This window comes from Onychomys torridus, chromosome 17 (genome assembly GCF_903995425.1).
Source record: "Onychomys torridus chromosome 17, mOncTor1.1, whole genome shotgun sequence".
NCBI classification, from domain to species: Eukaryota; Metazoa; Chordata; class Mammalia; order Rodentia; family Cricetidae; genus Onychomys; species Onychomys torridus.
In genome coordinates, this window is record NC_050459.1 from 27469231 (window position 1) to 27488942 (window position 19712).

Here is a 19712-nt window from a genome sequence, read left to right on the forward strand (position 1 = left end):
CCACAACACACACTGAAAATACTAAACATAGGAAGAAAGGATACTAAGGCTGTAAGGGAAAAACAAATAACATAAAAAGCAGAGCCATTAAAAGTACCAACCTGACTTTTCAATGGAGACTTTGAAAGCCAGAAAGGGCCTGGACAGAAGTACCAACCTGACTTTTCAATGGAGACTTTGAAAGCCAGAAAGGGCCTGGACAGAAGTACCAACCTGACTTTTCAATGGAGACTTTGAAAGCAAGAAAGGGCCTGGACAGATGTTCTACAAGCTCTGAAAGACCACAGATGCCAGCCCAGATTACTACACCCAGCACAACTATCAATCACAGATGCCAGCCCACACTACTACACCCAGCACAACTATCAATCACAGATGCCAGCCCACACTACCACACCCAGCACAACTATCAATCACAGATGACAGCCCACACTACTACACCCAGCACAACTATCAATCACAGATGCCAGCCCACACTACTACACCCAGCACAACTATCAATCACAGATGCCAGCCCACACTACCACACCCAGCACAACTATCAATCACAGATGACAGCCCACACTACTACACCCAGCACAACTATCAATCACAGATGACAGCCCACACTACTACACCCAGCACAACTATCAATCACAGATGACAGCCCACACTACTACACCCAGCACAACTATCAATCACAGATGCCAGCCCACACTACCACACCCAGTACAACTATCAATCACAGATGCCAGCCCACACTACCACACCCAGCACAACTATCAATCACAGATGCCAGCCCACACTACTACACCCAGCACAACTATCAATCACAGATGACAGCCCACACTACTACACCCAGCACAACTATCAATCACAGATGACAGCCCACACTACTACACCCAGCACAACTATCAATCACAGATGCCAGCCCACACTACTACACCCAGCACAACTATCAATCACAGATGCCAGCCCACACTACTACACCCAGCACAACTATCAATCACAATATATGGAGAAAAAAAAATCCATGATAAAACCATTATCAAGCATATGTATCTACCAATCCAACACTACAGAAGGCACTAGAAGGAAAACTTCAGTCTGAAGAGGTTAACCACAACCAAGAAAATGAAAGGAAGAATCCCAAACCAGTAAATCAGAAGAGGAAGAAAAACTCACAATGTAACCACAAAGTAACAAAATTTAAATTAAAAAAAAAAAAAAAAAAGCCTGTATGGTGATATTTTGTTTGTGATCTAACAAATAAAGCTTGCCTGAAGATCAGAGTGTGGAGCTAAGCCACTAGTTAGCCATAGAGGCCAGGCAGTCTTGGCACACACCTTTAATCCCAGAACTCGGAGGCAGAGGCAGACAGATCTCTGTGAGTTCAAGGCCACTCTGGGCTAAATAAGAGACTGAGCTAGGCAGTGGTGGCTCAAGCCTTTGATCTCAGTTCTTGGGATCTCACGCCTTTAATCCCAGCACTAGGGAGGTAGAAACAGGAAATGGTGTGGCTGTGTGGAGAAAGGAATATGAGGATGGAAGAGACAGGAGCTCTGCCTCCTTTTGGCTGAAGATTTTGTAGAGGTAAGAACTAATGGCTGGCTCTGCTTCTCTGATCTTTCAGCTTTCACCCTGATATCTGACTACAGGTTTTTATTAATAAGACCAATTAAATTTCATGCTACATCACTATTCATTGATAAAAACTCAATATTAATGGTCTAAATTCTACAATGAAAGGATACAGAAACACTTCCAGACACAAAACTGATGCACATATGAACTCCCCAAAACTGTGTGGTAGCATTCACAAGAATGGTAGAGGTTCAATACAGACAAAACCCCGGCACACCTAACAAAAAAGCTCTTTGCAACTGAGCTGATGGGAAAGGAAAAATCAGTTTTTTCCAATAAAGTGTCACTGGGCATATCAACTACACTCCAAAGCAGGCGCCAAGCCCAGGAGCAGTAAACCAACACAAAATAAACTCCATGCTTTTTCTGTAGGTTTTTTGTCTGTTTTTTATTTTTATTTGTTTGTTTGTTTGAGAGAGAGGTGTGGGTAGGGAGGTGGGGAGGACCTAGAAGGAGTTGGAGAAGGGGGAAAACATGATACAAATGTATTGTATAAAAAATGTTTTTAAAAAATGTTAAAATATTTGACTACAGTCAAAATAACTTAAAAGCTCAAAAGAAAAAACAAAAATTCTTAGGACTCTGTATTCAGATGACTTCCAAGTATACTGAATTATCACTCCATTTTAAAGAAACTAAAATTAGAAATTGGAGGTAACACATTCTGAGTGTAGTCTAAATAAGAAACACTGTGCAGAACTACAAACAGCAGGCCTACATTTAATGAAAAATCCGAAGGCCTCAAGCTCAATTCTCAGAACTATGGAAAGAAAAATTATAGAAGAAATGAAGAAATTAGGGAGTCAATGGAGTTTGATAAGCAAAGAGATACATTTTCTTATATAATAAGTGCTTTGGGGATATGTATTTCAATTTTTCAGTCTTAAATCAATGATTTACATAATCTGAAATGTTTATGTAGCTCAAGGAAATTGTTATGTTAATGGTTCAAATGAAACTTTGCTCTTCCATGAAAATAAACTATCAACGTGTGAGTTGTTCCAGGAGTTGAAAACTACATTATTACAAGACACAGAAAAATCAAGCTAGAACTGACTGGATGCTTTTATCCTGCAGCTAGCATGCATACTTGGAAAAGGTAGCATGTTGGCTGCTGGAGGGTGGGGGATGTCATCCAGGGTGTTGCCCGACTGTGTACCCTGCATGCTACAGTACCGACCTTCCTGGAAAGATGTACCTACTGGGGAGACAGTGACATGACTGGCTGTGGGTGGCCAACAGCATTCTGATAGGATTTGAAGCCTGGACCTTCAGGAGGGAATATACAACTGGTGGTGTGAATATGGTCAAAGCCTATGGCTGGGGAAGTCATGGGCCCTAGCTGAGGAACCTTCTGCTGATATGCTGCTAGATGGACACAGTCATATTGTCTTCTGTTTATATTGTTACCCACAGTGCTGCTCTCAGTCCTGGTCGGAGAAGCTTCCATCTGCAGTGGGAAGTGGCTAATGATGACTCATAATGATCAAAGTGCTGAGCATAAATGACTGTTGTGTGCTCGGCCTGAAATGGGGCCTGGATCTCACTCCTTCCTAAGCCCAGTGAATGTCACAGACAGCATGGAAAGACTGTGAGAGTCGGAGACACAGAGGAGTGCTAGGAAACATCGCCTTCCGGATATAACATGGCTACTGAAACCATAAACACACAGCAGCTGTGGATACCTACATTCGACCTGCAAAAGACAGGGCCTTTCAACATTCCCCCATAAACAAGGAGAGCTCACTAGAGACCCCATCCTTCCCTAAGGAGCTTGGCAGTTAGTGGTTGCCTGGAAAGGAGTAGTCATTCTCTTCAGCAGTAGAGTCACTGGGAAGTTGCCAATGTCCAGTCAACAGCCTCATAAACATGCTCACACAAATATTCCCAATTGTTCAGGCAATAGTGGTGCACGCCTTTAATTCCAGCACTCGGAATGCAGAGGTAGGTGGATCTCTGTGAGTTTGTGGTGAGCCCGGTCTACAGAGTGAGTTCCAGAACAGCCAGAGCTACACAGAGAAACCCTGTCTCAAAAACCCAAACAAACAAACAAAAACAAATACTCTTAATTAAATTCAGCGAGACACACACACACACACACACACACACACACACACACACACACACACGAGACATGAAAGAAGAAAAAGAACTACTTAAGAAGTGAGTCAGCAGGAATGAAGGGATAAAAGAGTGTAATGGGGGTGAATATGATCATAGTAAATTGTATGGAAGTGTCAAAAATCAAACAAAACTGCACAATTAACAACCCTCTAAAGTTTGGCTCAACCTTAAATTGTCAAAGTCTGTATTAACACAAGCAAAATCAAGATCAAAATTAAATTCAGGACTGCAAAGACGGCTCAGCAGTTATGAGCACTGGGTGCTCTTCCAGAGGACCCAGGTTTGAGTCCCAGCACCAACATGGTAGCTCACAGCCAACTGCAACTCCAGTTCCAAGGGCTCCAACCCTCCTCTGCCCACCTCAAGAACATGGCTTGCAAGATGTGCATGGACACACATGCAAGCAAAACACCCATATACATAAAATAATATTTAAAAACCTAAGAGTTTTTAATTAAGTTCAAAATCCAATAACAGACTTACTATAAAATAATAAAATGTCAAGAACCTTTTGTTAGTCAGGCTGGTCTTGAACTTCTGATTCCCCTGTCTCAGTTTCCTGAGTACAGAGATTACAGGTATGCACCACCATGCCTGGCAATGTTATAAATCTTACTATACACACAGTTGCTCATATATAACAACTGAGTATGAGAAATGGGGTAGGAACAGTTATGATTCAATGTAACTGAGAAATAAATGTGTTGCTATAGCAACAGTGACACAGTCCAACTAACAATACTCTAATGTCTTATTTATCCTGTACTAACATCAGAGTAGGACATACGGACTTACTCTAATCCTAAGGACTGGCCTGTGAAGACACACACTGTAGCATGCACTTTGCCTTCCTTATGATTCTTAGCATGCTCACCAGTTAGCAACAGACAAGCTCAAAACCCAGCAGAAAGTCAAATACACTGCAGTAATACCACAGAAGCACACTGATTTTAAAATAAATGACTAAACAATATTAAATAACACCGATCCTATCAGGGACCTCAGAAACAAAACAACTTTCCTTTCTGCAATAAACCTTAAATTACTCTACCTTGAGTTCTTAATGCTAATAAAGCCTACTTAGCTTGCTGTTATGAAGCAAAGCCTTAGGTTAACATAATTTATACTAAGCATGTATTCTGTAAAAATCAGAAATTCCTGTCTAAGAAAATCACATAAAAGGTGATTGGAATTGGTACCAGGAGTAGGGTACTGGTGTGACAGACCAAACATACTGTTTTGGGGGGGGACTGTGGAACTTCGGGCTAGAAAAGCCAATGAGTGTTCAAAGCTTGGCAAGCTTTTCTGTGGGAGCTTAGAAGATAGTGTGTTGAGAGCAATGCAAACAAGAGAGGCCTAGCCTGTGAAGTTCCAGAGGGAAGTCTGAGAGACCTTTAAAGACTATCAAGCCAGGTGGTGGTGGCACATGCCTTTAATCCCAGCACTCAGGAGGCAGAGGCAGGTGGGTCCCTGTGAGTTCCAGGATGGAGTCCAAAGCTACAAAGAGAAATCCTGTCTTGAAAAACCAAACCAAATAAAAAAAAGACTCTATCAGTCTTTTGCTACTTTGAGTTGAGAATCTGTGTCTGGTTAGCTGGAGCTGAAATAGAGACAAGAACCTCTGAAGTAAAACTTTTGCATTTACTGGGACAATGGATGCTAGTCAGCTGGAGCTGAGTAATCAGTAGTGATGAAGAAGAGACCAGCGTGAGGTAAAATCTTCTGGGAACTGTTGCCTTGGAACTGTCAGCACACAGAAGTGGTGTTCCAGAGGTGGCCAAGGTTGGACCTCACAATGGCAACCGAACTTGGGAAGTGGACAAGTGACCCAGATGGTTTTGAGGCCTGAAGGAGAGCAGCTAAGGCTTGACAGTGTAAGAGTCTAGGAAAGGTCATTGGATAAGGTGCAGCTCCAGCCACAGTTGAAGGCCCAGAGGCTTGGCACAATGGAGAGAACCCAGGAGAGGCCACCGGTGAAAGTGCAGCATAGTTGCAGCAGAAGACCCCAGCATTTTGGAGATGCCAGTACTGTGGGATGACCACCAAGACCAGCAGCAGCAGTGGAGTGGAGCCAGCTAGAACCTAGAAGACAAGCTGTGTGTGCTGCAGAGGGCAGAGCCAGAGAAGTGACCCAAGCCTTTGGAGGAGCCCAGAGATCAGGAGTGGATCCCAGACATTGGATATTGCATTATTAACACTGGAATTTGGGAGTTTTTAACTGAGACTTTAGATTTTAAAAAAAGAGTGGATATTAGAGACAACTTCTAAAGTATTTGAATTTATAAGACTATGAGACTTTTAAATTTGTAAAATGCTTTATATTGTGATGCCTTTATTAATATGTGATATTGGGGATGAACAAAAAAAGAAAGGTTGTGGTTTCACAGTGATGTGTTTGTGAGTCAAGCTGACAAGGGGTCAGTTATCTGGCTAGTTTTATGCTAATTTGACACAAGCTATAGTCATCTGAGAGGAGGGAACTTTGATTGAGAAAATGCCTCCATAAGACTGGGCTGTAGGCAAGCAGCATTTTTGTTTTGTTTTGTTTTGTTTTCTGTTTTTTGGTTTTTCAGAGCTGAGGATCAAACCCAGAGCCTTGCGCTTGCTAAGCGAGCACTCTACCACTGAGCTAAATCCCCAACCCGCAAGCAGCATTTTTTAAATTAATGACTTATGGGGGAGGGCCCAGTCCACTGTGGGTAGTGCCATTGTTGGACTGGTGGTCTTTGTTTCCATAAGAAAGCTCTAGATCCACATATCACAAATCTCACACACACACACACAAAGAGTATATTAACATTGTATTTTCCCAAAGCCAAAATACTTTCCATCCCAAATAACTGCTCCACATTTCTACAGAGTATGTTTTCCCTCCCAAATTACATTACTGCATTGGGATTGTTCAGAACATTCCTGCCTTTAAAAGAATAAATTTAACAAGGAAGTCACTTGGACCAAAGCAAGGTCTGCTTCCAAAGAGATTTAGCTACTCCAAGTGTGAAGTCCAAGGTCTACTATTTGTACAGAGGATTTGCTCCACATATTTCAAGTGACCCAAATCATTGGCCATAAAGTCTAAAATTAGAATACTTTTTCTAATACTCCACTAGCTAGTTTACTTGTTTCTCAGCCTTTAGACTAAGATCAAGTGTAGCTAATTTTCTTAACCAAAAATAAAAACAAAAAACTAGGAAAAAAAGAGAAAAAAAGTTAACTAGCATGAAAGTTGCTTTTATTTACAAATTTCAAGTGACCAAACCACAGACATAATAATACTAAATATGCTCATCAGCAAAAGAAACAACTTTGCATACTAACTCTTATTTTCCTTAATGGACACTTTGCTTTAATCAAAAGTGCAACATAAATATGTCTGTTTCCTGAAACATCCTCCAAAGCAGACAGAAAAGCTCTAGATCTTTAAGACGTTCTGTTGGTGATGGGAAAACTAGCTGGCAAGTTCATATCAGTTTATGTGCATGCATTCAAACAGGTTTGGAGGAGTCCATCAAAATAAAGAGTTAATTCTTCCAATAATATGTTTGGAGTCTGGAGACATGGCTCAGTGATTAAGAACAGGTTCTGCTCTTGAAGAGTATCTGAGTTTGGTACCCACTACATACACAAGTTGTGCAGGTGGATCCCAAGTATCTGGAACTCCAGATCCAGAGGCAATCTGCAACCTCTGACCTCCGTAGGCACTTACACCCACATGCACACACACACATACACACACACACACACACACACACACACACACACACACACAATTAAAAATAAAATAAATATTTTAAAAAGCACAGTATTTAACCTCTGTAGAGTCTCCAAGTTTCTGCAAGTGGCAGGAAAATGCTTGGCTAGGTCTTTCATTTCTTCTGAGATTGAGTTCAACTGTTTCTTCATCTCACTAGGTAGGCTTTCCTCTGCTAGAAAAAAAAATTACTATTAATATTCAAATAAAAGAAGCAGGGATTTTATTTAATCACATCATAATATGGTATTAGTACCCAGATTTTCATGTGTTCCTTTTTTTTTTTTTTTTAAGACAGGGTTTCTGTTATGTAGCTTTGGAGCCTTTCCTGGAACTCACTCTGTAGCCCAGGCTGGCCTGGAATTCACAATGATCTGCCTGCCTCTGCCTGCTGAGTACTGGGATTAAAGGTGTGCACCATCACTGCCCGGCATACACTTCCTTCTTGAATCCTAAATCACTTTCTTCACTTCCATTTTCAAACTTCTTTTTCAAATTTTCCTATTTGAAATTTAGAGTAAATTCCAAAGTCAAAGTTTACTGACAGAAGGAGAAGTGAAGTGAGACATAGTTTCTAATTCCGAAATCAATATAACATCACGTGAATTGGGACTTAGCACTGTTAGAAAACTTTGCCCAAGGGTCACTCTTCATGGCCTTAATTAGTCATCAGCAAAATACAATTTGAGCCTTTCTGATCTGGGGTCACCTTCCAAACTCTCAGTGTCACTCCATCTGATGTGACATTCTGTGTCAACGTAAGAAGACTGTCTTTTGTTTGTTTGGTTAGTTGGTTGGATGGTTGGTTGGTTGGTTGGTTGGTTGGTTTCTTTTTGAGACAAGGTTTCTCTGTGTGGCCCTGGCTGTCTTTGGACTTGCTCTGTAGACCAGGCTGGCCTCAAAGCCTACCTCTACCTCCTGAGTGCTGAAATTAAAGACTTGCACCACCATGGCTTGGGATGTAGACATGGCTCAGCTGTAAGAGCACTGGCTGTTCTCCTTTCTGAAGCCATCTCCTTGCCTAGAATTTCTTCACCATTTTACCTATCCCTCAAATAGCCCAGGCTCTCCTGAAGCACATGACATAAGATCTATTCCAGATTGCTAGTCATCTTGTGACATCACATCCTTTTATTCATGATGACTAAGTTTATTTATTTGTTAACTGTCTCTTCCTCCACTACTATTTCTGTGATCATTCCTAGTGATTTTTATACCTATAGAGATGCTCCACCCAATTTTGGACCCTGTATCCTCGATTCCTCCATTTCCAACAATTTTTTCTTCATCTAATCTGAGCCACTCATTCCCACAATCAGACCCCTGACCTCAAAACTACCCAATAAAACCACCGCTGTACTACCATCTTTTAGTTATGACCATTTTTCACTCTAAATACAAACATACTCTTTCCAGAATGCTTTCCCCGACTCAGTATGTTAACACTTCAGAACGAAGCCTACTGACTCTGCCTTTCCCCACCCACACACCATCTACTCTCTCCCCCATGTTCTCCTTTCCTTCCTTAGCCACACTAGTGCCCATTCCTTTGACTCTCGGCTTCTTTCTTTACCCACCTCCATGGAACTCAATGTGGCACAATCCCTACTCAACTTCTTTAGCTAACTAATGCCCACGTAGCTGGACATACTTGAAAATAAAACAAAGTGATAATGGCCAATTTCACTTTAAACTCATGACACAGACCCCACGTTTCTACTCTTAAGATTACAATTTTTTTTTTTTTTTTTGGTTTTTCGAGACAGGGTTTCTCTGTGTAGCTTTGCGCCTTTCCTGGATCTCACTCAGTAGACCAGGCTGGCCTCAAACTCACACAAAGATACGCCTGTCTCTAAGATTACAATTTTATACCCTTTCTTTCGCTTTTAAGCTTCCAATACCTGCTGCATATCCTCAAATTTTCTGCTCCTAATTCCAGCTCAGCATTCCCCTCTCAGCAGCATAGCATCCATTGGGAAGGCTATGACATTCTCAACCTGAATTGTTAATCTGAATCCCCACCTCCTTCAAGTCCTCAGGGGTTTCAAGTGGCTGACAGCTCCTTCCTGTTTAAAGCACTTCCTTTGTCTCCTTCACTGATGCCCCTTCTCAATCCTCTTTGCTGCCCATTCGTTTTCTAGACGCCAGTGTAACCTTCAAGATGATGCCTCTTCTGTTCTTGATTGCACTCACTCCCGATTTGACCTCATCTGGTTTCCTCACTCGCAGGACAATCTACGTCTCTAAGGCCAACTTCCGCTGTGAAATCTGGACTCACTTTTCCAGTAAGGCACTGGGGTAGCTTCAGAGAGAAACATCTCCACAGGCTCAGGCATTAGAACCCTTGATGCCCATTTGCTGGCTCCACTTGGGAGGGTTAAGAGATGGAACCTTCCTGGAGGAAGCATGTCACTGGGGGAGGCTTTGAGAATGCATAGCTTCACCCTACTACCTCTCTCTGCTTTGAGACTGCTGTTCCAGATGTGTTCTAACAGATTCCTGCCCCCACTGCCATGCCTACTGCTTTATGTCACTCCTCTGTCCTGCCATATCCCCCTGGAAATGTAAGCCAAAATGAACTCCATTCCTTAAGGTTACCTTTGCTCATGGTGTTTTATCACAGTAACAGAAAGCACTAAGACAGGTATGTTCATGGTTATCAAACCACCTATAGTTTTACAGTTCCAATGCTGCGATCTGGACTTTCCTCACCAAAACCCACTCTTCATATAATCTTGCACTCTACCTGACTCTGCCAGTCATCAGGTAATTCATCAAAATACCCTGGCCGTCCTAGCAGCCTCCTTTTCTCACCCATTATAAAGAATTGACCTAAAATTTCTGCACAGTACATGTCTTCAAGATACCTACTGCATCTATACTTCCTATTGACTCTACCAACCTTAATCCAATTATCATCCACTCTAGGACAATTAAAACACCTTCCTAACTCCCTAGCTTCCTTGCCCTCTTACAGCAGTGAGAAAAAAAAAAAATTAAAGATAAAATCTGAATCATTTAATCCTGCTGCTCCACAACCCCTAAGCTAAGGGTTTCAAGTTGGCTATCACTGGGTTTTCGTCCTGTTTGTTCGTTTGTTTGTTTGTTTGTCTTCGTATTAGAATATGGTCGGATTCACAGCATAGGATGCCCTAACTGAACTGACCCAAGCTGCTTTTCCGACTGTTTCAGACTGGTGCTCACTTCTCTTTGGTTATACTCACTGTTCCTTACACAAGGGAAGCAGTTACCCTCAGTGGCTTTGTATTTTCTTCTAAGCACCCACAACTCTTCCTTTAGACAGCCATATCGCATTTTCCCTTGCTTGTCAAATGAAATCAATACATAATGAACACTGATATGTAATAAACACTAGACAAATCCGGGTTATATGAGCAATGACTACTCCCTTTCTGAATCAAGTTTCTAAAAAATATTACTTATATGCACTTAAAATCATACTCCTTAGATTAATATGATTGATATAATTTAGTATGATTTCTACCCACATCTTACTATTCAGACCACCAAAGCCTCTGGACACTTTTTGTTCTAAAAGTATACTCTCTGTTTGGAATACTCTTTTGTCGCACAAAACACCAATACAACTAAAGGATTAGAAGTATAGTAGAGAAGGTCACAAATGGTGGCCAACTAATTGTTACTTATAGCACTCAGTACGTCAAAATCTCAGCACAATCAAACAGTTGATAACATCCTCCTCTTTCAAATAATCCTCCCTTGGCTTTGTGCACACAGTATATCCTCATTTCCTTCCATACCTAGGAACACAACTCCTGTAGTGTCCCCTCCACCACACAAGGATTAGACACCAAGAGTTCCCTGGGCCCCTTAGTCCTAGGCATTTTACAATCTGTACAACCTACAGATCTAGGCATCCACAGACCACCACCCTCTTACTATCTGAGATGTCTCTCCCCTTTAACATATCTAAAAAACAACTGTCAAACTTCACCCCTAAACCTTGCTCTTCTTTACCCAGGGTTTTAATCTGTCATGCTGCCAAAACCTGGGAGGATCCCTGGTGTATGACGGTCATTACATCAGCTTGAGCTGACTCTACTTCTCCATTCAATGGATTTTGAAGCTGTTCACTTCTGTCAAACCTCGGCACAGATAACCATTTAAGTTACCATTTCTTCTCTCTTGGCTTACCGTCATTACCTCCCAAAAGGATTTCCCACCATGCTTTCGTCCCACAGTGCATTTTCCTTCTTTATGCCTCCTTTTGTTAGTTTGTTTGTTTTATCCCTCGGCTTGTTTTGTTGGTTTGTTTTAAATACAGCACATTTTCACTCCCGTGTTTAAAACCCTCAATCGTTTCTATTTGCTCTTCTGAAGAAATGTAAAGTCTCTAGCACAGCCTGTCTCTTTGCCTTTTCCTGCTTCTCCTTCATGAGTCAACAGTTTACCATACTGCACCAGTTACAGATACTTCACCTCATACTCTGTACCCATCTGTCCTTTTCCCTTTTGCTTTGGCTAGCAAATGTCTGCTCCTATTTCAGGTATTACCTCAAGCATCGCCTTTTCCAGGGAACATTTTCAAATACCAATGACTATGTAAATCATGCTGTCACTCAGAAAGTTTTCAATTTCAAAGCATTTCAGATTACGCATTAGGAATGCTCAATCTTTGCAACCATTTTCTCTGGCCATCCACGGAGGTGCTTTGCACATTTTGCCCTTTTAATGCTCACAACTAATCCATGACATAGACATTTTGCTATTATCCACTTGACAAGCATGGGGGAAGAGACAAGATGGCTAAGATTCCACCACTGGCCTATGCAGCACAAAAGCTAATGCTTATCCCCCTACCTGCTTGCCTCCTTCTGCAATCATGACCCCATCAAAACATCTGACAAGACAATGAAGCTGAATGAAGAAAACAGCAGCCTAAACCAGAACACTCTAGCACATCTCATACACACTAACGTATTGTGGATTGCATTTAAGACACTGTAAACATTTGTAGAAATAATGCATATGTTTCCAGCCTAGAGGAAGTTAGTTGGCTCACCGATGTTATCAAAGACAGTAAGTACCAAGTCTATGGGACTGAAGAGTAGCAACCCTACAAAAAGAAGGTTTAAGCCCTACTCTCCCATAGGGAAAGTATCTAAAACTCCAATCCTTAATCCTGATGCATTTCACTGTCACTGACAATACTGCTCAGGCATTTAAGTAGCAGCATAATACCCTGCAAAGACACATTGACTTTTGGAAACAAATCAAACAAAGCAGCAAACTCACATTTTACCTTTTATTTTAGGCCATAACATACCTTTATTTAGAGCAAACACTTGGACAGTATCACCCAAATTTACTAATTTTTGATAGATGATAAGACCAGCCTATAAAAAAAGCAACAGAAAAACAAAGTACAAGTTAAAGATAACCAAAATAAAAATGTGTCACCTTTCTAGCAAAATCTACAAGAATGATTTCCAAGACTATCCTAGATTCCAGTATGTACAGATTATAAATATGAAAATACATCTAAGAAGAGTGGCAACTAAATTTGGAAGCAATTTTTCTAAATTTCCACATTTTAAATATAAATATAGGGAATAAGGCTAATTTAAATATAGAAAGCCTGTGATTTTTCTTATTCAGAATTGCTTATATTCAACATACATCATTAAACCATTTGTGCCTGCTAAGCCTAAGCCTTTCATGATTTCAGTAAGTTCATATTCTTTTACACAGAAATTAGACTTCACTATGGCTTCATGACAGTGAACAGAACTACCACTACACAACCTATTATTGGTACTTTCTAATGAACATGGGGAATTTCACCTTATGTATTCCTAAACAATTTTGATGCTAAACTAAAATAAAATATTTTAACTAATGACACAATCACAGTAAAATTTCTCTAAAGCAATTCAGTACAAGGAATAAAAATGACATCATAATTAGAGGTCCTTAAATACATACATAAGCATCAGTAGCTGCATACAGTTTCTGGTCATCAGTGAGGGGGAAATTACTCCAATTGCTACAGCGGATGGACTTGTCCTTCAAAAGCTGTTTTCCTAAGATGTGTTTAACCAGACCGTTGAGGCTCCAAACTTCCACACATTTCAGCTGGAAGTAATGAAAAGGTAATAGACGAAACATTCTCCTTTATTGTCAGTTATTCCTAAGAACCACCAAATGACCCAAACACAGAGAAAACCAGAAAAGTACCAAAACAAACAAACTTCCCATCACTGAAACCTCATTTATAGTCTACATTATGAATTTAACTCCAAGGTTCCCTAACGTGGGGATTAAAATGCTTAAACTTTAATGTTTTAACTACTTTCCTAGAAAGCAGTTGAGTGGATTAGAATGCTTTTGACTTCCTGGCCAAATGAATACTTGGCTAAGTGGGAGAACTTAAATATTTCATTTATTATTGATACTGGGAATTTAGGTGAAGGTGTGAAAGGTCAAACTGGCACTTGAAGCTCTGTATCAAGAGCTGCACTGTAGTCACCTTTACACAAGCAATGCTATGGGAATAAATGTCTTTGAAATACAATCCTCAAGTGTGCAAATACATGAGAGAGTAGTGAGAGCTGGCAGGAAAGATGGAGGAACACTGGCCTAGGCAACTGTGTACTCTGAGACAACAAATCAGAAGGTTTTCATTACTGTGCTTTGAACTTCTGTATGGCCACCAAAATCAACACAGAGCTTACATTACATATTTGGGGGGGGGGCAGGGACGGGACCCATTTATATAGAAAACGCACATTCTGTGAAACACAGGTTACCGTGTTTATTAAAATAATACATATATTACTTCTACCTTTTCATTGGCAATATCTGTCAACTCCACAAAGCTCTCCAATTTGATGTCAAAATCACGCAGAAGTTTCCACTGGTCTCCTTCAATTCCAACACCTGCTTTCTTAATTGATTTATTTTCTAGTAACATTTTTAATCCCTGGGGGAAAACTAAAACATTCAATGATTATTTCCATAACACTGTTAAGTATAATGGATTTACTATTCTTATACATATGTATATTAAGCTGATGTTTATATTAAGGTTAAATTTAGAATCACATTCACCTTAACTGTTTCTTTTCTTATTTAATGCAAAGAGTCCTGACTAAAAATTGACTAGAAAAAATGAGTTTGAATGCTACCTCTATTAACAGTAACACTATAGTAGTCCTGGTCATGTAGACCTCTTAACTTCAGTTCTCTATTCTCTACCATAGGAAAACAATATAAAGGTCAGATGAGCTACAAATACTTAAGTAAATATAAGATCATGAGAGGAAGCCAGTTAGTGAAAGAATTTAATTTTACAGGAAGAAGCTTGATAGATTATTATTGTCAACCATATGAAAACGAAACAGAGATACCAACCTGACATAGAAGAAATGTGAAACAAGTAACATTTGCTGTCTGACACACACAGCTGGATCACGGCAACTCTGCTTCGTTTCCCTTGTTTGTATACGGGTGGCCATTCCATGTCAAATCCGATCACATCTCCATCAGAGAGACGCATGCTATCAAAGGGAAATTTGTGTGGATTGATTGTATGGCTTTTGGTGGTTTTGTTTTTTAACTTTTCCATAGCTAATAACATCCTTCACAAATGAAAGGACAAACCAAAGACTGGAGAGCATATCTGTGACATATTCAACTTTTAGTAGGCAGTGAGAAAATATTAAAAGGTCTTTCTAAAGTCTTTAAGAAGACTTCTGTCTTAGTCAGTGTCCTATTGTTGTGAAGAGACACCATGACCACGGCAACTCTTATAAAGGAAAGCATTTAATTGGGGCTAGCTTACAGTTCAGAGGTTTAGTCCATTATTATCATGGTAGGGAGTATTTTTTTTTTTTTACCAAACAGGTCTCTTGCGTATATATTTTGGTTTCCAATTTTGTGTTCTTATGAGATTCCTATGTGTGAAAGTATGTGTCTCTGCATCTCTGTGTTTCCTATGTTTTTTCTCTGGCTCTTTCTTTTTCTGGTGAGGTGGAGAGGATTTGGGATGAGTTGGGGGAGGGGAAGCCATGACCAGACTATGTTGTATTTAAAACACCTATTTTCAATAACAAAAAAATAATAATAATAAAAGAAAAAAACACATCTAAAATTTCAACACAGGGGAGGATAAACAGTAGATCAAACACTGCAGAAGAAGTAAGTGATTAACATGGACATAGCAAAAGAAACTATTGAAACTGAAGTATGAAGAAAAGAGAGGAAAAAAAACTTAAAAGAAATAGTATCAAGCAATTCAACTGCTGAATAGACACTCTTTTTCAGGAGAGTAGGAGGCTATCCAGGGTACTGGCTTAATTTCAGTTTGCTCTCTACCACATTACAGACACAGTACAAAGATACCAATCCATTCTCTGGGTCTCGACAGCCTCCAAAACTGTAAGGAATACATTTACTTACATGTTGGATTTGTTTAGTTTTTTTTTTTTATAATTTATTCAGGCCATGGAATTTTGTGATAGTCTCAAAAAATGAACCAAGAGAGGCAACTGTTAAAAGTACTAACAGTAATTTCTAATGTTCTTTTGATGGACCATTTGGGGCAACTATCACTAACTAAACAGAATGGCCTGAGAGATAGCTCAGCAGTTAAGAGCACTGGCTGAGGGCCTAGGTTTGATTCCCAGCACCCACATGGCAGATCACAATTGTCTGTAACTTCAGTCTAAGGGGCTTCAAAGCCCTCTTCTGGCCTCTGCGGATTCTGCATACATATATACAAACATTTATCAGACCAGGGATCCAAACACATTGTAAAAATAAAAATAAAAATAAAATTTAAATAAAACAGAGACTCATAACCATTACTTAATATGTTGATGTTTTAGTAAGATAAAAAATACAGTTAGAGGTTAAATAATATTTTCATTTTTCCCTAAATTAGTAAACAGCATGTTCAATATTTTCCTGTACATTACATCTCAAGCACTAAAAGAAACAAAACTTACCTAATGAAGTAGAAAAGATTACTAATTAACAAATAGACACCTTACTAATTTAATTTAGTGAATTTATTTTGTATTTTAAAAGTAGAATACAACTTAGCTATGATATATGTAAAAATACTTCTGAAATACATTTTCATTGTAAAACTAGGCACTCATAAATATCACCTGCTATGTCTTATAAGTATCTTTTAAGGGTCTAAATTTAATGACAAGAACTTTAGATCCCTTACCTGATATCTTCAGACAGAAAAGAGCAATCACTGGCTTCATAACTGTAAACAATGGATCCAGTGAATTCTAAGAATGGGAGACCATCTTCCAGAACACTCTTCTGAATACAAGCCTTGAGTTAAGCACAATTCAAAACAGGCACAATTAAACATCACAGTAGATAATAAGTCTTCACTGAAATAATAAAGTCCACTGAAGAAATTTATAGGATTAAGTTTTACATTTTAGAGTAAGATGCCATAGGTCAGTTTAACAAAAGCAAAGCTATAAAATTATTTTTCCATTCCATTCTATTTTCAAACTTCTAATCTTATTTTCATAAAATCACTTAATTTATTTGTTTTTTCCTGATAATTGTATTAACATCCTAAATGCAACAATGTGGCCTTAAAATGTTGGCGGCAAATTACCAGATCTTAAGTCTCCAAGGACTTGAACTATTTTAACCAAAAATTCACCACCGTTAATATTGTCTAAATTATTATATGAATTGGAACAAATCAACAACATCAATCATGAAAACTAGATACAGAAAAAGAAAAAATCAATTGGGGATTATCATTTTATAAAACTGACTTAAAATTGAGTCCCATTTACCTTTTGACAACTGATTCACTCACACAACACAAAGTTTTTCCTAAACAATGACCTGATGCTTAAAAGCAATGGGATGACTCACTGCACAGTCCAATTCAAACAAAAATTTCCCATCTGAACAAATAATCAATGAACAGTTACCTTCTTTTCTTCTGCAGCACATCTTGCTTTCAGTGCGGACATCCATTCAGGAAATTTCCTCTGCAGTGAAGTGGCTTCCATTGTATTTTAGTTCATCTTTGAAATACCCAAGTTGCAAATTCTGACAATATCTATGGATAAATGTGACAAATATTTGACAGGAAACTCAGAGATAGCCCCCATGGATAGGACTGAAAAATGAAGCCAACATTCATACTTCGTTTAAGATAGAATACCTAGCCTCAAGAACAGAACTTACTTAAACTACAAAGAAACAAATGTAGTAATTCAAGTTTACTAACTATGCATTATTTCTTCCTTTTAAAATAAACTGGCCATTTTAATTGAGTTCTATGGGTGTAGCAGTTTCAAAATTCTAATATGCTATGGCTTTGTTCCTTCAAAAGAATAACTTTTATCTCATTAATGAATATATGAAGTACCAAATTTTTTCAGCATCTTTGATTTTCTACCGAATCATCTCTCCTAAGGTCTAAGTTGACTGAGCACAACGGTTAGATTTACTCACAAATCTATTTGAAGACCCAGTTCTGAAGACATAACAGCTCTTCTACATTAAAGACTTCCACTATGCTCTTGGCTGAGGAAGTGAGAGGCTCCCCAAAAAGAAAGAGTTTCTTGGAGGATCTTTTTTTTTTTTTTGGAGCTGAGGACTGAACCCAGGGCCTTGCACTTGCTAGGCAAGCGTTCTACCACTGAGCTAAATCCCCAACCCCTCTTGGAGGATCTTTATCTTAATCTGTTACTAATTTTGAGGACTCTCTAGAATATAATCCAGACTTCAAGTATGAAAATTCCTAATACATTATTTTTAATAGTAAAATGAATCTATACTCCTACTTGATTTTTATTAAATTCAAGGAGTAAATTCCTCAAGCCTTGAGTTAAGTTCCTATTACCAAAATGTCATGTGGGGAGTAGAGTTTTAAATACATTGGTGACAAGTCTCCTGATGAAATATGCTGAAGTTAAGCAATCTCAGCAACCATTGAAGATTTAGGAGCAGCCTACTAGACTTGGTACTATTAAACAATATAAAGGAATTTTTCTTCCTTTTGTTAGTACAAAGGGTTTTCATCATATTCATTCCCCTTCCCACCTCTTCCCAGATCCTCCCCATTCCCTACCCATCTACTCTAATGTATTAAGGCAAACTCATGTAAAAATACATACTTTATAAACCTAAAGCATTTTTTAACTGTTAGTGGTGAAGGGCCTATCTGCCAAAATTTCAAAGCCCCTGAGAGAAGTCAAAAGTTGGTGTCAAATTACAGATGTATGACCTGCTCTACTCATGTTTTCTTGGTAGACAGACAATTAGGCTCCACTGTGGCATTTTCAAGAAAATCTTGTCTTCCTTATTTCTCTTCTCACACTCCTTCTCCCCACCTCTCCCTGTCCCCTAACTCCCCAACCCTTGAGCCCTGCTACCACAGTAGCCTGCCTTCTGCTTTCATCCTTTGTTGGCTAGATTTTTGTCAAGTTGGCACAGCTAGAGGTACCTGAGAAAAGGGAACAAAATTGAGAAAATGCCTCCATAAGACTGGAGGCAAGCCAAGGGGCATTTTCTTATTTAGTTACAGACGTGGACTCCGGTTTTCTTTTATTTAACTGTCACTGTGCCCTGGTTCTTCCCTCTTGGAATAAGAAAGTAACTTATTTTGATTTTAGAGGAAACCCACAGTTAAAAGACCTTGGGTATTTTAAAGAAACTTGGTAATTTTAGAGGAATTTTGGATATTTTAAAGAGAGTTAATTTTTAAAGTTTTTGAAATCTTAAAGAATATAGAACTTTTGGGCTGGAGAGATGGCTCAGCTGTTAAAGGCTAGGCTCACAACCAAAAATATAAGAGTATAGAACTTGTAAAGCTATTTATGCATTATACTGTGATATTAATATGAGATCTTGAGGATGAACAAGAAGGGAAGGTTATTTTTAATAGTAAGGGATCGGTGTGTCAAGGTGACAAGGGGTCGATTGTCCTGACTAGTTTATTGTCAGCATGACACAAGCCAAAGTCATTTGGGAAAAGGGACTCGCAATTGAAAAAATGCCAGGCGGTGGTGGCGCACACCTTTAATCCCAGCACTCGGGAGGCAGAGGCAGGCGGATCTCTGTGAGTGCAAGGCCAGCCTGGGCTACAGAGCAAGATCCATGACAGGCTCCAAAGAAAGACACAGAGAAACCCTGTCATTCATATATGTGTATATATATATATATATATATATATATA

At 39.2% G+C, this 19712-nt stretch overlaps 1 protein-coding gene across 3 annotated transcripts in view; it reads right to left on the reverse strand.

Moving 5' to 3' along the window:
* Wrn (WRN RecQ like helicase) overlaps positions 1 to 19712 on the reverse strand; it is a 117623-nt gene that overhangs the window by 75704 nt on the left and 22207 nt on the right. For 2 of the 3 annotated variants that reach the window (XM_036166497.1, XM_036166498.1), the window contains exons 3-9: positions 17458 to 17588; positions 16719 to 16831; positions 14894 to 15039; positions 14325 to 14473; positions 13466 to 13615; positions 12807 to 12876; positions 7559 to 7673 (exon numbers count right to left, since the gene is read on the reverse strand). In XM_036166497.1, the coding sequence (XP_036022390.1) occupies positions 7559 to 7673; positions 12807 to 12876; positions 13466 to 13615; positions 14325 to 14473; positions 14894 to 15039; positions 16719 to 16831; positions 17458 to 17538 (824 nt within the window). In that variant the 5' untranslated portion in view covers positions 17539 to 17588. The remainder of the gene's footprint in view (positions 1 to 7558; positions 7674 to 12806; positions 12877 to 13465; positions 13616 to 14324; positions 14474 to 14893; positions 15040 to 16718; positions 16832 to 17457; positions 17589 to 19712) is intronic. The other variant, XM_036166499.1, reaches the window with a different exon arrangement.